The 19,866-nt window shown below is 45.5% G+C and overlaps 3 protein-coding genes across 9 annotated transcripts in view; 2 read left to right on the top strand and 1 right to left on the bottom strand.

Moving 5' to 3' along the window:
- The window catches only part of SF3B6 (splicing factor 3b subunit 6), an 8,169-nt gene extending 6,951 nt beyond the window's left edge, over positions 1–1,218 (top strand). Inside the window, exons 3-4 of the mRNA XM_086325821.1 lie at positions 648–786; positions 958–1,218. Of these exons, the coding sequence (XP_086181947.1) occupies positions 648–786; positions 958–1,047 (229 nt within the window). The 3' untranslated portion in view covers positions 1,048–1,218. The remainder of the gene's footprint in view (positions 1–647; positions 787–957) is intronic.
- The window catches only part of FKBP1B (FKBP prolyl isomerase 1B), a 22,965-nt gene extending 3,099 nt beyond the window's left edge, over positions 1–19,866 (bottom strand). Inside the window, exons 1-4 of one of the 5 annotated variants that reach the window (XM_086325810.1) lie at positions 18,887–19,866; positions 12,473–12,520; positions 7,376–7,488; positions 5,730–6,338 (exon numbers count right to left, since the gene is read on the bottom strand). In XM_086325810.1, coding sequence (XP_086181936.1) covers positions 6,210–6,338; positions 7,376–7,488; positions 12,473–12,520; positions 18,887–19,151 — 555 coding nt within the window. In that variant the 5' untranslated portion in view covers positions 19,152–19,866 and the 3' untranslated portion in view covers positions 5,730–6,209. Of the gene's footprint in view, positions 1–5,729; positions 6,384–7,375; positions 7,489–12,472; positions 12,521–16,513; positions 18,758–18,886 lie in introns of those variants that run through there. The other 4 variants (XM_086325815.1, XM_086325812.1, XM_086325811.1 and 1 more) reach the window with 4 other exon arrangements.
- The window catches only part of WDCP (WD repeat and coiled coil containing), a 30,954-nt gene continuing 14,055 nt past the window's right edge, over positions 2,968–19,866 (top strand). Inside the window, exons 1-2 of one of the 3 annotated variants that reach the window (XM_086325775.1) lie at positions 2,968–3,611; positions 11,657–11,938. The gene's annotated coding sequence lies outside the window, so the exon portion shown is untranslated. Of the gene's footprint in view, positions 3,612–11,656; positions 11,939–16,067; positions 16,318–18,879; positions 18,940–19,866 lie in introns of those variants that run through there. The other 2 variants (XM_086325776.1, XM_086325777.1) reach the window with 2 other exon arrangements.

The following is a 19,866-nucleotide window of genomic DNA, read 5'->3' as shown; positions in this document are numbered from 1 at the left end:
TAAAGGATGGTGGTTGACTGTTTTTAATTTTGCCATCTTCTTGGTAGGGGCTTCCTTCCAACCCCACTCCTGCCACAGACACAAAATTTATTTTTATGGATTTTATAAGCTTTAGTAAAATACTACCCAGAAACGTTTGTTCGCTACATTGATGGAGAATGTCTTGTGTTTAAGAATTGGAACTAAAATTAGAGTGAGGGAGAAAATCAAAATCTTTAGAAACAAGGGACTAGTGTGGTAAATAACCAAAACTGTTGTTTCTGTTACATAAATGGACATTAAGAAAAGCTGCATCCTAGACATCCTTGGTAATAACAGCTATCACTCCTAAGGTACTATACTTACCAGTGTAAGACTAAAAATTGATTCTTAGTATGAGCAGTAGGAGAGTGAACATGAGGACTGCTCTCTCTTAGTAGGGTAGTGAACATGAAGACTGAACATTTCAAGCTGGTTCTTTGCTGCTCTTGTTTTAGTAACCATATTAGTATTCTTAATATAGTAAGTTTCATCTGAGATATGGTACTTAAAAATTACCTAATTCAAGAAATTAAAGGCTTATTCAGCATACCTGTCCATAATATCTATTTCCCCTAAAGGTTTTCAGGTAAATGTGTATTTTAATTAAGTCCAATTCCACTTTGTAGGGGGAACACACCTGAAACTAGAGGAACAGCTTATGTGGTCTATGAGGACATCTTTGATGCCAAGAATGCATGTGATCACCTGTCAGGATTCAATGTTTGTAACAGATACCTTGTGGTTTTGTACTATAATGCCAACAGGGTAAGTACAGCCACAGTTCTCATCACTTGGGGAACCCATGTAAGAGTTCGTGGAGGGTTGTACCATTAGGGGAGATGTATCTCCAGAGTTCTTTTCTAGCTAGTGCTATTGGTAAAATTCATTTGACTGTAGGTTGGTAACTGTTAACTTTTGTCCTTACTACACTTTCAGGCATTTCAGAAGATGGACACAAAGAAGAAGGAAGAACAGTTGAAGCTCCTTAAGGAGAAATATGGCATCAACACAGATCCACCAAAGTAAACGTTTTCTGCATTTTCACTTTGGACTAAAACCCGTGAATGACCACCACTATTTTTTTTTTTTTTAATGCTGAATATTGTGATTTCTTATTTGAGATTGAAAAAGACCCACTTGAAACTGATATATGTTAGAATATATTATGTTAATAAACTTGTAGCTTTTGGTAAAACATGTCAGTGTTTTCTCAAAATTTTTCCTATATTATACCAGGAAAAAAAGATAATAATAAAACAGCAATTGAACCATATCAAGAATTATTCAGTAGTAGGTGGTCCTAGAGACCGAGCTTCTTAAGAATGGGGACCTTTTGATATTCTCAATACCACCAGTGACCAATCCAGTGCTTAGCCATCAGGGGAACTTATTAAGAGTATTGTTCCTTATTGAATGTCTATTAATAATGAAATCTACATAATAACTCAGTGAAGGTAGGTATCTCCATTTTGCAGATAAGGAAACCAAAGTTTATCATTTTGAGTGAATGAATAAAATGTTTTTTGACATCAACTACTTATTAACCACATGAGTACATTTGAATGATACTTGGTTTATAGTTAGTGAAATGCCTTTGTCAGTTATTGGTACCCTTGTCCTTAGAGGTTTATTCTAGAAATGGTCATTCAGATGATAATGCATTGTTAGAAGCGTGAGAGCAAGCTGCCAGGGTGGTGGTATTTGTTGTTACATGTCTAAGATGTATTTATGTATTCTTTCCCTTTAGTTAATAAGTGTCTGTGTATATTTTGGACCTTAGCTCATAGTATATCTTTGCCATAAATAAAATACTTAATGCTTAGTCTTATAATCACAAACTCCCATGGCATGGAAATAGTATGTTTATTACCATATTCATCATAGCTCAGCAGCTTGGAGGAGATAGCTATAATTTTCTTTTTATAGTGTAGGCATGGGCCAAATGGAGAAACATGGACTAATTGTTTTGTATATAACTATAACCCAAAATCAATTTGAAATGTACAAGCACTGAATCATTTAAATGGACAAAGCCTATTCTACTTTTAAATGCATTTAGCTTTGAAATCTATCATTACTGTAAGAAAATAGACTATTTTATACTTTTTGTACTGTCTTCTCAAAGCCTACTATTGAAAATCAAGAAATAATTGTCTTATTTATTAACTCTGTCTGAGTGCTTTTTGAAAGCACTGTTAAAGAGTAGAAAAGAGTCATTTATTTCTAAGAAGGGCAGGCAGATGACAAAGGAGCCGCAGCTGTAATTTTCTCGTGGATGCTTTTATGAGTTCCTTATTTTTGTAATGCTCAGTGTGCTTTTAGGTATTTATAAATATAAAAAGAATTTTCTAAAAGACTTTTGTAAGGAGAAAACAAATTAGACCTACTTACAGTGTGGTTTGTCTACAGACTGACTTGCCCCTAATATAAGTTGTTTTAAATTAGTAACAAGGGGGAATTCCTGACAGTTATAACTGGTCTATCATTTGGATTATATATCTGTTAGTTGAATTTCATGACCTAAAGTTAAGAGTTTTTTAAAAATGCCCTCTAATTGGAAATTTTTAGCCAGTTCCAGTTACGTTACAAGAACATTAATTCAGGGGACACATCTCGAGCCCCTGCTCTGTTCTCTGTTTGTACTGAAATGCTGAGGACATAGTTATAGCCAGTCCTCTGCACCACGCATTGAAGGCGTGGTTTCTCAAAATGCTTTTAAGAATACAAGGAATCGAGACTTCCCTGGCAGTCCAGTGGTTAATACTTCACCTTCCAAGGCAGGGGATGTGGGTTCAATTTCCGGTCTGAGAGCTAAGATCCACATGTTTTGTGACCAAAAAAAAAAAACCAGAACATAAAACAGAAGCAATATTGTAACAAAGACTTTTAAAATGGTCCTTATTTAAAAAAAAATTCTTAAATCCAGGGGGACATGGAAGCCACCTGGGGAGCTTAAAAAAAAGGGAATGATTGTGTTCATGTGCATGTATGTACACACACACATGTGCCAGAGCTGCTTTACATCCATGTAGGTTAGGTTTCAAGTTTCCAGGAAAGATTTTGTATGAATAGAGAATTCATTGACTGGAAGTTTGAAAATGACTGACACAACATATATTTCATCATCACCTTCTTGCTTAACAACTTTTGGTGGCTCGCACAGGATGATGCCCAAACCCTTGTCATATTGCATCGAAATTTTCTGTGTTATCTTTTAAGAGTGTCAGTAAAGCAGGGCCTGTGAAGCCTAGCGCCCTACCCTCTCCACGTGCTAGCTAGTAGGTATTTGCTTTTATTCCCCCCTCCTCTTAGTGTCTCCTGTTACCGCCTCGGCTATGAGTACTCTAGACTGAGATCATTTACTTGGTTCCATAATGGGCACCTGAAATGGTCCTGGTGCTATTTTTAGTTACCTTATTGGTGTCACAGCAGAAAACATGATGATAATCTTTTATACAGGCTGACTTCTGAGGAATTCTCATAGGCCTTTTGTACCACTGAGGAAAGCGAAGAACCAAGACGTTCTGAAGGAAACACCCCAGAAAGGAGTGAGGGTAGCACCTTCTGACTGGTCTGGTCCCAGCATAGAGGTAAGCACAGGGACTGGTGACTGAAAGCAAAGTAGCCCCTTTCTCATTTCATTTTCTCCATCTTAAAGCACTGCTTCTTCATTAGCTCATGAGTCCTCAGCAGAGGAATACAGCCAGGACATTTTGGAGACAAAAGGGTTTGATAAAATAGCCAAAATGTATCATATCACATACATGACACATTTTGTGATTTGTTAGCAACAAGTCTGTGAAGGAAACTTAACAGCACTTGCCCCTCCCTCCGTCTTGAAACAATTCTAAGACATCAGTGACAGAAGAACCCTGACGATGGCCAAGAGCTTTTCTCACTCATGCCAACTAAAAAATCTCTTAGCAACATTGCCATGGGCTCTCCTGACATACATAACCCATATCAATCAGCGGGCTGGTTTTAAAACCTAACTGGAAATTCCGGTAAGTTATAGTAAAGGCAGATGAAACTATTAATAAGCAGCATGCTGCTGCTGCTAAGTCGCTTCTGTCATGTCTGACTCTGTGTGACCCCATAGATGGCAGTCCACCAGGCTCCCATCCCTGGGATTCTCCAGGCAAGAACACTGGAGTGGGTTGCCATTGCCTTCTCCAATGCATGAAAGTGAAACGTGAAAGTGAAGTCACTCAGTCCTGTCCGACTCTTAGCAACCCCATGGAACGCAGCCTACCAGGCTCCTCCATCCATGGGATTTTCCAGGCAAGAGTACTGGAGTGGGGTGCCATTGCCTTTCCCAATAAGCAGCATAGATAGAAACAAGTTCAGAATCATATATTCTTCTCAGAAGTAATGCTCCAGTGTAAAGTTAGAGCAAATCTAGATGAAAATAAGTACATACTTATTATCACAAGTAATGTCCCACTTATTATCACAAGTAATGTGAGTGAGTGTATGGCTTTGAAGCATAACACATCATCATTTCTTTAGATGCACAAAGTGCACTTTTCCATCTTTTCCAAGAAGGGAGTGCATCTCTTTAAGTCCAAATGTAGATTTCATGATCGATGACCTGAAGTGCTCAAATCCAGCATTTGATGACTAAGCTATGGGGTTTGGACAAAATGTATTCCTTCAGTTACAGTTACTCAGAAGAGGATTCTGAGCCTGTGAAAGAAGTGGCAAGCAATACCTACTTTGTAGGGCTGCTTAGTGGAGAAGGAAATGGCAACCCACTTCAGTATTCTTGCCTAGAGAATCCCGTAGACAGAGGAGCCTGGTGGGCTGCTGTTCATGGGGTCACACAGAGTCAGACATGACTGAAGTGACTTAGCAGCAGCAGCAGCAGCAGGGCTGCTTAGAAGGTTGGTGGTAGTTTTTATTTTAAAATTAGAAAAAAATAAGACTAGAACAAGGCCCACTAAGTACAATAGGTACATCAGAGTGGTATGTATGCTACATAAACTTTTGAAAGTTCACTTCATGCACTTTGCTTTTAGGAAAGACCTACATGAATACCTGTTTTTGCTATGCAAAAGAAATCCACAGAGGATTTTTGCTTTTATGAAAAAAGGAGAAAAGCAAAAATAGCATTCAGAGTGATTAAGAGGCAGCATGAACCCTGAGCAGTGACTGATAGCACCAAGCTCCTTCCCCATGAACTATACAGCATCAAGCCATCATAGCTTTGAACTGAGTCTGTGAGCATCTGTGCTCTTATCTTGATTTATTTTGTGCATCCATTAGCAAGATGTGCCCTGGTGTAACTGCTTCACTTCACACCATTTCAGCTTACAAAAGGTTTCACAGGCATGCTGTACTTTCTACTTTCGGATAGTGGGGAAACCTGTACTACATAATATCACTCTCCTGGCTACTTCTCTTCCATTCTTTTCCACAAGGGCAACTGACTTATGTGGTCCTTAAAGCACTTCCTTTGACGACTGTGGTCCTTAAAACACTTCCTTTAAGGACCACATACATCAGACATAAGAGATGCAGGTTTGATCCCTGGTTCGGGAAGATCCCCTGGAGGAGATGGCACCCCACTCCAATATTCTGGCCAGGAGAATCCCATGAACAGAAGAGCCTGGCAGACTCTCAGTCCATGATGTCACAAAAAGTTGAACACAACTGAGTGTCTGAGTACACTTAAAGCACTTCCTACCTTCAGTAAGGATGGACAGGCATTTGTCAAGCACAGAGCCTTTATTTTACATACCGTTTTCAAAGAGGACATTGTTTAAATCAGCAGAACTTCTGAGAGAGAAAGTGACAGCAAAGGTAACTGGCTCAAGTCCCTCTGTGTACAGCACGTACGTTTCATGTCTGAGCACCTTGTGTGTCTGGCTTAAGTAAAAGTAAGGCAGTGTAGATTGTGCGAACAAGAAATCTGTTCTGTGATCAGGAATGGCTGCTACATGCATCACGCAAAATGCACAACCGGAAACATTTCAATCTGCAACCGAAGTTTCCTCAAGCAAAGATTAGCGTGAACAGTGACGGAACACAGACAGAGCAACTTGGGCAGAGAGAATGAATAATGCCATGGGGCAGTGAGGTTAGCGCACTGATCAAGAGCCCCAAGCAGGAGGAGCCGTCCCAGTGGCCGAGCAGGCTAGGAGGGTGAGCAGCAGCCATCTCCAGCCACCTTCAGTTCCTTCCTGCCTTCACTCTAGGTTGAGCAGCTCCACGTCAAAGATGAGGGTGGCATTGGGAGGGATGACACCGGGGTGGCCTGTGGCTCCATATGCCACATCGGGAGTGCAGGTCAGCTTCGCCCTCTGCCCCAAGCTCATCTAGCAGGGATGGGGGCAGATGGGGAGAGGAGAAAGAGGACCCAGCTTGATTTGAAAGAAAAAAGTAAGGTAACTATGTCATTTTCCCAAACCATCCTCATGGTAACCCTGAAGATCTGATATGAATTTTATATGTGGCACACTGAAGTGATGCTAAGAGTTGTAACCAAGGTAGATTGCACGTCAGACTAGCAGAGACATAACTACGGACAGTAACTTCAACACTGTAGTCTCAAAGTCATTGATCCAGCAAACAATGCTGCTTATTCAATTAGAGTCCCCTCAACACTTCAATCTGTTCATAATTTTTCCTTCTTTCAAAGAAGCCTAAAGAGGATGTGTAAAGACCATATATGCATGTATACACTCATGTAGGTGCTAGGACCAATTCATTAGATTAAGAGATTAGAAGGCACAGCAAGGAACATCACATGACTTCATAGAGGAAGGAAGAAGAGCCTGAACCAGGGCTCATCACAGCAGTCCTCAAGGATTTGTCTGGCATTAGTGGGACAACTGGTGAAATTTGAATAATCAATTTTTAAATTTTGAGTAACTGATTCAAAAATTTGAACAGATTGGCTAATAGCATTGTATCAATGTTAATGTCCTGGTTTTGTTCACGGTACTATGGTTACGTAAAACATTAACGTTTAGGGAAGCTAGGTAAAGAGTATACGAGAACTCTACTCATATATAATATTTTTGCAAGTCTGAAATTGGCGCTTTTTTTTTTAAGTTAATAAAACCCCTAAACACAGTAGCCTACCCCACCTCTTCTGCTGTTTCAGTCCTGAACAGCTAGTAGCTCACAGGCTTGCTCAGAACTGGAGGGATGTGCTTGGGAAGACAGCCCGAAGTGACAGGCAACAAAAGGGGTGGGGACACAAAGCCAGGACTGAAACTAGGTGGCATTGCCAAGCCCTGGCAGTGGAGTCAAAGCAGTGGTGGTCTGTGATGGGGGAGGGTGGAGGGCAGAGTGCAGAGCCCAGACCCCCAGCTGCTCAAACACCCCTTAACAAGGATCCTCTTCTTACCTGGGCTGCGCCCTCTTCAAAACCCTTGATGACTTCCTGTTTGCCAATTCTGAACTTGAAAGGCTTGTTTCTGTCTCTGGATGAATCGAATTTCTTGCCATTTTGAAGCATTCCTGTGAAAGCAAGGATAGGGTGGGAAAGAGCTGTGGTCGTGAGATAACTCCCATGTCAGGTTCAACATGTCTAGTATGGAATTCCTATTCTGTACAAACCTGCTGTCTTCCTGTCCTCCCCATCCATCCCATTGACTAAGCAAGAAGCCTGAATACTTCCACATTGGTGATCCCGCCAATCACCAAATGGTACATATCTTTGAAGTCCAGCTATTTTCTCTACTTTTATTACCACCACCACCCTGTGGTCTCATCAACCCACTATCACACCTCACCTGTGGACAGGAACCGACTCTAACAAGCCTTGTTGCTCTGCTTTCCCTTCTCCACACTGCACCCAGAATGGTTTAAAACACACACACACACACATACACACACACGTGCACGAGTGCGGGCGCACACATGCCTGATCCTATTATTCCCTTGCTTCTATAACTTCCCTGAGGGAGAATCTGAATGCCTACATTGTATCCAGGCACTTTAAGATCTAGCTACTGCCTGCCTGACAACCTTCTCTCTGTCCTCCCCTTCTCCCTTTCCCTTCCCTATTTAGGTCAGACCTTTCTCAAGTACTTCTACACATTGCAACTTTTTTATGCACCTTCCTTAGCCTGATGGTCTGTTTTCCCAGGCATTTCAGTTTCAGGTTGAGTCCTCACCTGATATTCTCAAGGTTCCCCCCCTACACAAAACTCAAAGGTCATATCATCCTTTATTGCAGTGAACAGTGTAAAGTGACCCAGCCAGTCAGGGGCAGCCTCCAGACATATTACAAAAGGACTGTGTGAACTCAGGACACCCTGAGTGTTTTCTTAGCAGACTGAAGTATCCCTCAGCCTCCAACTGCAGATACCTTGTCATTCTTGATGTACATACATGTGTTGTCTCAGTCCAGCTGCCTAAGAAACAAGAGCTGCTTTTCTGTTCTCTGTTCTTACTGGTGCCTCTAGCTCAAATATTAGACATTCTGCAAAGGATGCTATTTCACGTCTTCTTCTCATGGCCCCTGGACCACAACAGAAGGCAATCTGGGACCAGAGAAAGATCTAGCTTGTAAATTCAGAGACTGGATTCTGACTTCACTTTGGCACTCACTGTGTGAACTTAGGCAGATCACTTTCTCTCTGATCTTAGATTTGCCATGTTTCATATGAGAGGTCTAGTGTCTAAGTATCTGTGATTCCACATCCTAATTCCTACAATATAAATGTATAAATGTATAAGAGACATTCTTATTTACCTATTTTCTGGACAGAATAAATTGGGCTCTTTCCCTGGGTACTAAATTAGGCAAAGAAGAAAACCCTATTGCTACACAGAGACACACACAGATGGATACTTCTGTATCAAATATACGAGATCAAATACAAACTCAAGCATACACACAGGTTGCTAAGATATTCAGAGATGCGCATGCATGCTCACATACATTTATGCACATGCACTCAGAAGAAAACCCTGATGGCCAAACAGATGCTAAGAAAATATTTAGATACATAGATATAATACAGTCACACAGACACAAACTTGTACAGTACGCATATGGATATGCACATACACACACTCATACATTCACACCCTCCATTTAAAGACTGATTTTCTCATTCCCCGTACTCCTCAGGTTTCATATGACTTAAACCACTTCAGACCATAAGCTTTTATCTACTGCAGCAGGTTCAGTCAAAACCGTGCAGTCCAGAAACAGACACCACAGACACGTGGTGACCGGATTCAACAAGAGTGCCACGGAAATGCAATGGACAAAGGGTGATTTTTTTTTTTTATTAATGTTGCTGATTGACTATATATACATATGAGGGGAAATGAACCGTCAATTCACCCACACATAAAAATCAACTCTAGATGAATCAAAGGCCTAAATATGAAAGATAAAATAATAAAGCTTCTATGAAACAAGCTTCATCACCTAGGATAACAAAAATTTCTGAACACAAAATTACTAACTGCAAAAGAAAAGATTCATATGTAGAACTTCATTAAAATTAAGAATTCTGTTCAAAATGGGACTTGCCATTGGATGTGGTCCAGTGGCTGAGACTCTGTGCTCCTAATGTAGGGAGCCTGGGTTCGAACCCAGGTCAGGGAACTGGGATCCTGCATGCCACAACTAAAGGATCTCATGTGCTGCAATGAAGACCCAGCACAGCCAAATAAATAAATCTATATTTTTAAAAAGATCCTGCATGCTGCAACAAAGATAGAGGGTCTCACATGCTGCAATTAAGGCCCACTGCAGCCAAATAAATAAATAAAAATTTAAAAAAAAGAAATCTGCTCAAAGGATGCCAATAAAGGAGTAAATAAAAACAGATGTTTTGGAATAGGAGATGTTTGGAATAGATATAGCCAACAAAGGACTCAAATCCAGAATACAAATGAATTCCTACAGATCAATAAGATAAAGACAGACAACCTAATTTTTTCTTAAGTGGACAAAATTTGGGTGAACTACAGAGGACCTCCAAATGACCAGGAAGCACATGAAAGGGTACTCAACTTCCTTAACCATCAGGCCTGTGCAAATCAAAACCACAAGGAGATACCCTGAGAGCCCACCAGAGAGGGCCAAAATCAAAACTAAAACCTGACAATACCAAGCGGTGATGAGGATGCCAGAGAACTGGAATGCTCAGACATGGCTGGTGGCAGTGGAAACTGGCACAACTACTTTGGAAAGCTATTCAGCAGGATCTGCTGCCTCTGAGCAGGTATAACCCTGTGCCCCAGCAATTCCACTTCTACGTTTAGCCAACCAGGTTGTCTACATATGTGCACCAGGAAACATCTACAAGACTCTTCAAAGCAACTGCTACTGCTAAGTCACTTCAGTCGTGTCCGACTCTGTGTGACCCCATAGAGGGCAGCCCACCAGGCTCCCCCGTCCCTGGGATTCTCCAGGCAAGAACACTGGAGTGGGTTGCCATTCCTTCTCCAATGCATGAAAATGAAAAGTGAAACTGAAGTTGCTCAGTCGTGTCTGACCCTCAGCGACCCCATGGACTGCAGCCTTCCAGGCTCCTCCATCCATGGGATTTTCCAGGCAAGAGTACTGGAGTGGGGTGCCAATGCCTTCTCCATTCAAAGCAACACCATTCATAATGTCTAAAAACTAACAATCCAAATGTTCATCAACTGTAGAAAGGATAAATAGCAATATATTCACAAAATGACCTGTACAGGAATAAAAAGAGCAAACTCCTGGATAAATCTCACGCACATAAAAAGTGAAATAAGAGACCTAATGAGTGAAATAACCCCAAAACAAAAGAGTACGTACTCTATGAGATGAAACCAATCCATAGGGACAAAAAGTTAGAATGCTAGTTACCTTTAGGGAGATGTAATGACTGGCGGGATGGGTTCCCAGGTGGCACCAGTGGTAAAGAACCCCCTGCCAATGCAGGAGATGCAGGAGATGTAAGAGATGCGGGTTTGAACCCTGGGTTGGGAAGATACCCTGGAGGAGGGCCTGGCAACCCACACCAGTATTCTTGCCTGGAGAATCCCATGGACAGAGGAGTTTAGTGGGCTACAGTCCATACAGTCGCAAAGAGTCCTACATGACTGAAACAACTTAGTATGCACCGGCGAATGACTGGGAGGAGGCATAGGGGACAGACCAGGAGATGCTGGAAAGGTCTGTTGATCTGGGGAGTAGTTACATAAGTGTGATCACTTTTGAAAAATTTCATCAAGCTGTACATCTTAGAGTTATATTCTCTAGTGTATTTACATATAATAAAGTTTACCAAAAATTCCCAGTCTCCAACTGGGTTTGATGAGACAGTCCCTCCCCAGACCAGACCTGCCCATGTCTAATGTTAATATTTAATGCACATTGCCTCCTGTCTGCATGTATTGTGAAAAGTCTTTACAAAAGGATGTTGTGGTTTCGGTAACTTGATAAGTACCAGTCTGTCTGCAACATGTAGAACAGATAAATCAATTACACAGGTCAGAGGCCCCAGAAGGCTCATGGTAATTAGGACACATCACCGGGAGATGAAACACAGCTCCAGCCCACTGACGTCAGCCACTGGCAACACAGCTGTTGAGAAATACCCACACTGTCTGCCTAGAATTAACCTGGCACTTCACACTGGCCCAGAGAACTGCTAAAAATGGCCCCCATCTGACTCTATCCTAGGAATTAAACTGGCCTTGCTGTCTGCGAAGTGGCTGTCACCAAGTTCACCACATTGGGAAGAAGGTCACAAGGCAGAGCACTCCCCCTGCACCCTCCTTGGAACAAACATCTGCTCATCAATCTTCGGCCAGAAGTCCTCAGGAACTCCATCTAGAATGTTCCTCAGTCCACCTGGCCTTCCAGTCCAGATCATCCATGAGGGCTCAGCAGAGATGTGGGCCCTCCTCTGCTCCCACAGCACCACAGGCACTGCCCTCCTCCATGCCCACAACCCTGGTGAAGGTAGGGATCCTCTTGTTTCATGTTTGTGTCCCCACTGATCAGCACACCTCTTGTACACAGTAAGTGATCAGGAAGAGTAGACTGAATAGTCTATTTCCCCCAAAAGAAAGGGGATTCTGAGGAAGCCAAGACTTCACTTTTTTCATAACACTGTAGGATGAAAAGGAAGTTTGCAGCGGGGTCAGGACTCTGAGAGCTATAAGAGGAATTTCCAACTTTCAGACAGAACCAGGGGGGCCAGGGCTCCATCCTGCCTGCAACAGACAGAAGGGAAATGGAGATGGCTGGCTTTGTCAGAGGCTGGTACCATGGTGGCTCTTGCTGGTAGAAGAGGGGAGGGATTAACCTTGGCACTGCCCTTTCTCATTCCCTCAAGGCTGGCTGGGGGAGATGGGGATGGCTGGCAGTGGAAGACTTGGCTACCCTGGGGTTTCAGCCTATTCCAGGGGAGCAGATACCTCTGGAGAGGTATCAGAGTAGAGACCTGCCTGCAGAGGGGCAGGTTTGGATGAGAGGGTAAGGGGTGAAGCCTACCTGTGTAGTGCACCACGCACGTCTGGCCCTTCTTGGGGAACGTCCTTCCTGCAAGGAGACACAAATATCAGGAATGAACAGCAAATTGGGAAAAGTCACTAGGGACATTCAGGTGTGACTTGTGACCAAGAGCTCTGGCCCACATTCCCCTCCATACCACGGAGAAGCCCATGGCTCCAGTTCTGGCTCTGTGCTTTGTATGAGCCAGTGGCTATGTATGAGCGACTTCACTTCTCTGGCCTTGATCTGAACTTTATTTCCTTGGGTTCCACAACTTTGCTCTCTCCCAGTTGTTTCCCTTTCTTTGATTGCTCTTTTTACTTTCCTCCATCCATTCCACAAACCTGACAGCCTACTATCTGGCAGGCCTGGACTAGATTCCAGAGACACAGAGCAATCTATGAACTCACAATGAGGTCAGGGAAATAGATGCATAAATAATAGATTATAATGCAGGGTGATGACTGCACAAGGATGAATAAACAGTGAAAGTCACTCAGTCATGTCCGACTCTTTGCGATCACATGGACTATACAATCCATGGTATTCTCCAGGCGAGAATACTGGAGTGGGTAGCCTTTCCATTCTCCAGCGGATCTTCCTGACCTAGGAATTGAACCAGGGTCTCCTGCATTGGAGGCGGATTCTTTACCAACTGAGCTATCAGGGAAGCCCGATGATTCTGAATAAACAGAATCATTCACAAATATTTACTGAATACCTGCTCTGTGTAAGGCCTGATTTCAGGATACACCAGTGAGTTACACAGACCAGACAAGATCGCTACTCTTTTGGAATTTACATTCTAATGGCGGGAGACAAACAATACTCCAATAAACAAGACAATATAGATTGTGATAAGTTCTCTAAAGAAAATAAACACGATGATGAATTGCAGAGAGATACAGTGGGACAGGTCATTTCAGAATGGCTGGTCCAGGACAGCCTCTCAGAGGACATGACATTTGAACTGAGACTTGAAGGATGAGGAACACACTGGGAAAAGCACTGCGGGAAGAAGCAGCAGGCAGTGCATAAACCGTGAAGCAGGAAAGGATCAATGCATTTACAGAATGAAAGGAGCCTAGATGACTGGAAAGAAGGGAAGGAGGTGGAGACAAGTGGGAAAGAGCCAGATCATACAGGGCCTTGCAGAGCTGGATTTAATTCTGCAAATTCTTTAAGTGCAACAAGAAGGCATGGGAGGGCTTTAAGCAAGAGAATGACATAATCTGAATTAAGATTTTATAAGATCACTCTGGCTGCTCTGTGTAGGATGGACAGTTAGGCGCCTGTTGCAATAATCCAGACAGAAAATCAATGATGGCTTGAATTAAAGAGGTTGGCAGCAGAGAAGAGAGTAAAATAGATGGGAGATATATTTTGGAATTGGAGCTGACAGGACATGCTAATGGCATGGAGAAGGGGATCCAGGATGAGGGAGAAGCATGATGTTAAGGTTTTAGGGTGGGTGACTGGAAGGCTGGAGGAGCTGATTCCTGAGATGGGGAAGACTGACGAGGCACAGATTTGTGCAGGTGGCAATCTTGAGATACTATTAAGACATACGAGCTTGTACTGCAAGTAGGCAGATGGAGAGTCTGCACTGGAACTATAAATTTGGGTGGGATCTAAAGGCCATGGGACTGGATAACAAAGCCTTGGGAGGGTGAACAGCTGAGCCAACATGTAGATGAGGCCCCAGGGAGGGAGCAACTAACTAGTGTCAGGGAAAGTATTGGAGAGGAGATTATGGTTAAACTGGGTCTTAAAAGATGAGTAACTTGCCAGAGGAAGTAAGGGAGATAATTTGGGAAGAGTGAACCACATGTTCAAAGGCTTCGAGTCACGCAGTAATGGGAGCCTGTCTGGTTTCCTGCTGTAACCTTAAGGTCTAGCACACAGTATAAGCTCAATAAATATTTGCTGAATGGCTGGTGTGTTTAACAACTTGCAGACAGCTCGATAAAGCCAGAGAAAAGTTGGTGGTAGGGATAGGGACTGCTAGTGAGAGATGAGGCTCCAGTGTGGAAGGTAACAGAAGGCTATATCTGTCTGCCTGGAGAAAAAAGAGGATTTCTTAAAACATTTTATGCCCAGAGAGGGGCATGATCAGATATGCATTTTAAAGAGTGCACAGACTGTGGCGGAGAAAACCATGGGGGTGAGGTGGGAGGCCAGACGGAAGGCTAGGAGGTGAGACTGGAGGTGGGAAGACCAGTTTAGAGACTGCGGAAATCCGGGTAAGAGATGATGGTGGCTGGAACTAGGGCAGAGGCTGAGGAGATGGAGTCTTCAAGATACTCAGCAGGAGAAGTAGGCAGGATTTGTTGTAGGCTCAACCAAGACAGACATCCTCAGAACAGCAGCATCGTTATTGAAATATTAATTGGTGCATTCTCCCACTTTGGGTTACAGCATGGTAGCTGGCCCTTCTGTGCTTCCTTGACTTGGGGGTTTAGACTGAAGTAAAAGCAGAAAGCCAAAGTTCCTCTGTGCCAAGTCACTTCAGTCATGTCTGACACTTTGTGACCCGATGGACGGTAGCCCATCCATGGGATTCTCCAGGCAAGAATACTGGAGTGGGTTGCCATTTCCTCCTCCAAAGGATCTTCCTAACCCAGAGATCAAACCCAGTTCTCTTATGTCTCCTTGCATTGACAGGTGGATTCTTTACCACTAGTGCCACCTGGAAAGTTCCTCCAGGCTTTCCCTAAAAATCTGATCTGCTTCAAGAGAAAAGCCCCTTGTCCCTAGCCAGGGAGGGAGGATAAGGAGAGAACACTCTAAAGGCTTCTTTGAGCCAGGGAAGGGAGAAGAGGCCTGGTGGCCCCTGGCAGAATTCTAAGGCAGTGCCCTGGGTGGGGGAGGGCGGAGGAGGTAAAAAGACCTCAGGGAGATACTTCCTGGCACCCAGTACAGAGGTTCCCAGCATAGAAAAAGAAGCCTGTACCTCTGGAGTGATCCAAGGTCCTGGCTGGGACTCCTAGGGACCACTGCTTTTAAATGAGGAGGGTGGCCAGGAGCCAAGAGTCCCTCCAATTTCCTGGGGTTGGGGAGTGTCAACACTGCCTGACATGCAGTTTGCCTGTCAAATCCTGCAGAAATGTGGGCTCCAGTCTGTATTAAGGTTGGTTTAAGAAATGGAGAAAGCTACTCCTGGCACATCCAAACTCAATTACACAAGGGTGATGCTTGGGATGCCTGGCTTGGGAAAGAGTCTGGTGCCAACCCAAGGCAGGAAGCAAGGGAACACAGAGGAGCGCCTGGGAGTGGGGAAGACCAGGAGCAGGAGTTCAGTTTTGGACTCGCTGACTTTGAGGAATCCGTGGGACTTCCAGGTAGAGGCTGAGCAGCGGCTGGATAAACAGACCACCGTGAACTCAAATCCGAGGCCTGGGCTGGACGCTTAAGTTTGGGGGCCATCGGTTTCAGCCGCTCATGAAAGCCGTGGGAGTGGACAGGCTGGCCGGAGAGGCTGAGTCGGGCAGGGAGCATAAAGCAAGATGCAGAGGCAGTGGAGGAAGTGCTCCGCCTTTTCCAGACTGGCTCGGTCCCTACAGCGTCTCACCGCCCAGATCGCGGGGGGCCGCCCGATCAGAGGCCCGGAAGCGGGTGCGTTAGAAGGGGGCTGCCCCGAGCAGAAGAGACCCCAAAGCATCTCTTTCCCCCGTTTCCAGAGCTCACCCAGCAAGGCAGGGAAAGCAGAGCTGTAACCCGGCCCTAGGAAATCAGCAGCAGCGGATAACCGAGCGTTTCCAGCCACAGCAGCGCCAGCCGGAGGCGCCCGGGGCGGTGGCGGGCCGCAGACCCCAGCCTCCCAGCCTCCGCCTTCGTTCCTCTAGGTGAGCAAGCGCGGAGGGGGATGGCGAAGGATGTCTGCTAGAACCTCCAACAATCCCATGTCGGGTCATCTCCGGCTGCCCCCATCCTAGGCCCGCTCCCCCTGTTCAGCACCCCTCCGCGCCACCTCGGAATCGGACCCCCCACCGGGCTCCGCCCCGAGACCCCTCCTCCTCCCCCTGCCCCGCCACCGGGTACCGTCTCCCGGGGAGATGGTCTCGATCTCCACGCCCATCGCGGTCCCACTGGCCCCGCCTCCGAGGGTCCCAGCTGCTGCCCCGACCCCGGCTCGGCTCCGGCCCTGGCCCGCTGGCACTCCGGCTCGCCTCCTCGCCGCCACTGCAGAGTCGGAGGAGGTGCGGCTGGAGTCGGGACCTGCGCAGGGAGGGGCCACCGGGAAGGGAGCGGCGGGGCGGAGCGGCGCGGAAAGGTGGGGTCGACCGGGGCGGGGCCCGGGGGGGAGCGACCCTGAAGCGACTGCTCCAGAGCTTGACCAGGCTAACGATCATTAACCCACTGATTGGGGAAGATGTTGAGGAAGGCATGCAGACACTAGTGCATCTACCCACCCATCTGTCCCTCCCTCTCTCCCTCCCTCCCTCCATCCATCCGTCAACACATTTATGTAGCACCTACTATAGTCAAAGCTATAGTTTTTCCAGTAGTCATGTATGTATGCGAGAGTTGGACCATAAAAGAAGGTTGAGCCTTGAAGAATTCATGCTTAACTGTGGTGCTGGAGAAGGCTCTTGAGAGTCCCTTGGACTGCAAGGAGATCTCAAGCCTGAATATTCATTGGAAGGACTGACGCTGAAACTGAAGTTCCAATACTTTGGCCACTCATGTGAAGAACTGACTCATTGAAAACGACCCTGATGCTGGGAAAGATTGAGTGAGTGAAAGTTGTCAGACTTTTTGCGACTCCATGGACTGTATAGTCCATGGAATTCTCTAGGCCACAGTACTGGAATGGGAAGCCTTTCCCTTCTCCAGGGGATCGTCCCAACCTAGGGATCGAACCCGGGTCTCCCGCATTGCAGGTGGATTCTTTACCAGCTGGGAAAGATTGAAGACCGGAGGAAAAGGGGACGACAGAGGACATTATGGTTGGATGGCATCACCGACAGAATGGATATGAGTTTGAGCAAGCTCTGAGCTCTGGGGGATGGACAGGGAAGCCTGGAGTGCTGCAGTCCATGGGGTTGCAAAAGATGGGACACCATTGAGCAACTGAACAACAGCTCTGTGTTAAGCTGGGGGTGGGTAGGGGGAGCAGTCAACTTGGTCTCACAGGTAGGTGGAGAGGGCCAGCAACTAAACCAACACTTTAATTAACTGCACTCACTGCCATAGAGTTCAGAACGTCATGGAAGTACCAGAGAGGTACCTACCCCAGCTAGGCTGTTGGAATCTGTAGGGGCAAGTTGTGGGGGTGGTGGAAGGGGTTGGTGGAAAATAAACCAGTAATTACTGACTCTCCCCCACCCACCTACACCCCTATACTCCATCCTGCATAGTTCTTAGGTAGGCACAGGTGGCCTCCAGCCTTTCAAGGCAGAGAACTGCACCCTGGGGATACCAACCGAATTAAGACAGAATCGTTGTCCTGGAGGAATCCAGGCTGTGATGAGGACACGAACAGTTACCGCCTGGAGTGATTTAAGTTGTGGGATGAATGAATGAATGATTTCTACCAGACCCTTCACCTCCTTCCAATGGAGACCCAGGAATCTAGAAAGGTATTTTTTGGAGGAGGTAAACATTTGAAAAATGAACGGAACTTTCAATTTTTTCTCTCTCTTCATGCATTGATGCAAAAATTGATACGAAGGTATGGTTCTGACAAGTGGAGCAGGAAGACAGGCATGGGAAGAAAAGCCTGAGCAAAGAAGAGCGAGCTCTAGAGGTGTTACTTCTCCACTTCCGCACCACTTCCGCACTCCCCTCTCTCCCGGATGGTCAAGGCACGGACTTCAGATTATCAGAAGGAGGGCTGGTTGTGTGTTCAACAAACATGATCAACTATTGTGAGGGTCAGGATCTGAAATTCCCCATGAGCTGCCCCAAGGCGTGGCCCAGAATCTGGCAGGGGTATAGCTGGCTTTAAGCCTAGTGAGTTGTAGCTATGGGCAGGCACTTTTGGGGTAAGTGTAGAATAGCGGTTTGTAATTAGGGCAGGTCCATGGAGCGGAGTCAGTTACATACACCCTATTTTGTGTATGGAGAACATTTTTCTGAGATTTTAGAGGTCTTCAACTCCTTCTCTACCTCCCCCTCCCCGCTGCTTCCCTGAAAAGCTAAGAAACCGTGTTGATTCTAGGGCTCCCAGACTCCTTCTTAGACTACGAGGATCGAAAATATGCGGGGGAAACCGCTAAACCTCTCAAGTGAGGAACGGTATCAGTAGCAGTGTTACCTTCGATGGCGTTTCAGGCGGAATACAACTCCCAGAGGTCTGTGCGGCAAAGCTCGAGCTTATTGGCCAATGGGGAGGACCGTCTCATAACGGGACACAAACAATAGCCAATAGGCAGGGGGAATTGCCGAGCTTGTACAGCCCGGCTTACCTACCGGGCTCTGGGAACCGATGCTTCCGGAATCTGCTTTGGGACTTCGGATCCGAGGTCTGTGAGCTCCGCAGGCCGCGGGAAACTGATTTTCTGTGGGGCAGTGAGACCAAAGGTATTTTGTCTTTACTGCTTTCCGGCCTGGCCGCTGTAGGGGAGGCCAGGTGGGCGGGGACGGAAGTGGAGGAGGGATCTGCACTTTGGCAGACGCGGATTAGAGGAAGGGTTACAGGTGTGCGGAGAAGATGGCTAGAATGGAGGGGGGCCATGTGAGAGGGCTGGCAGATGCGGACGGGCAGGGGGTGGGTTTAAACCAGAGAATATATTACTTGTGCCTCACGAGTGACGCTTCTGGAAATATATCATAAGGAAGCCATTCAAAATAAACATGCTTTATGCATAAATACCTTTATCCCAGCGGTATTTGTAAAAAGATAAAGTTGGCTATAACCAGGTACCTCACCAGTGAGGAAAAATTATGGCACTTTCTCAACAGTGAGGAAAAGTGGTATGAAGTGGCTTCTAAAAGTAATTTATAAAGCTTTTAAATAACATGGGTAAAATCCTAATATAATGTGAAGCGAAAAAATCGTGGTATGAAATGGTGCTGCTGCTGCTGCTGCTAAGTCGCTTCAGTCGTGTCCGACTCCGTGCGACCCCATAGACAGCAGCCCACCAGGCTCCGCCGTCCCTGGGATTCTCCATGCAAGAACACTGGAGTGGGTTGCCATTTCCTTCTCCAATGCATGAAAGTGAAAAGTGAAAGTGATGTCGCTCAGTCGTGTCCGACTCTTCGCGACCCCATGGACTTCAGCCTACAGGTTCCTCCATTCATGGGATTCTCCAGGCAAGAGTTCTGGAGTGGGGTGCCATCGCCTTCTCCAATGAAATGGTGCAGTATGAGTGAAAAAGTTTAACATCAACTGCATAGAAAAATGTCTGGAAGGTTGCAGTCATAATTTTCTTTCGTTGAATTTGAGTGTG

This window comes from Bos grunniens, chromosome 11 (assembly GCF_055505025.1).
Source record: "Bos grunniens cultivar Pamir isolate PY7600 chromosome 11, Bosgru_T2T1.0, whole genome shotgun sequence".
Taxonomy (NCBI): Eukaryota; Metazoa; Chordata; class Mammalia; order Artiodactyla; family Bovidae; genus Bos; species Bos grunniens.
The sequence above is the reverse complement of the archived record's forward strand: the minus strand, read 5'-3'. Positions and strand labels throughout refer to the sequence as shown.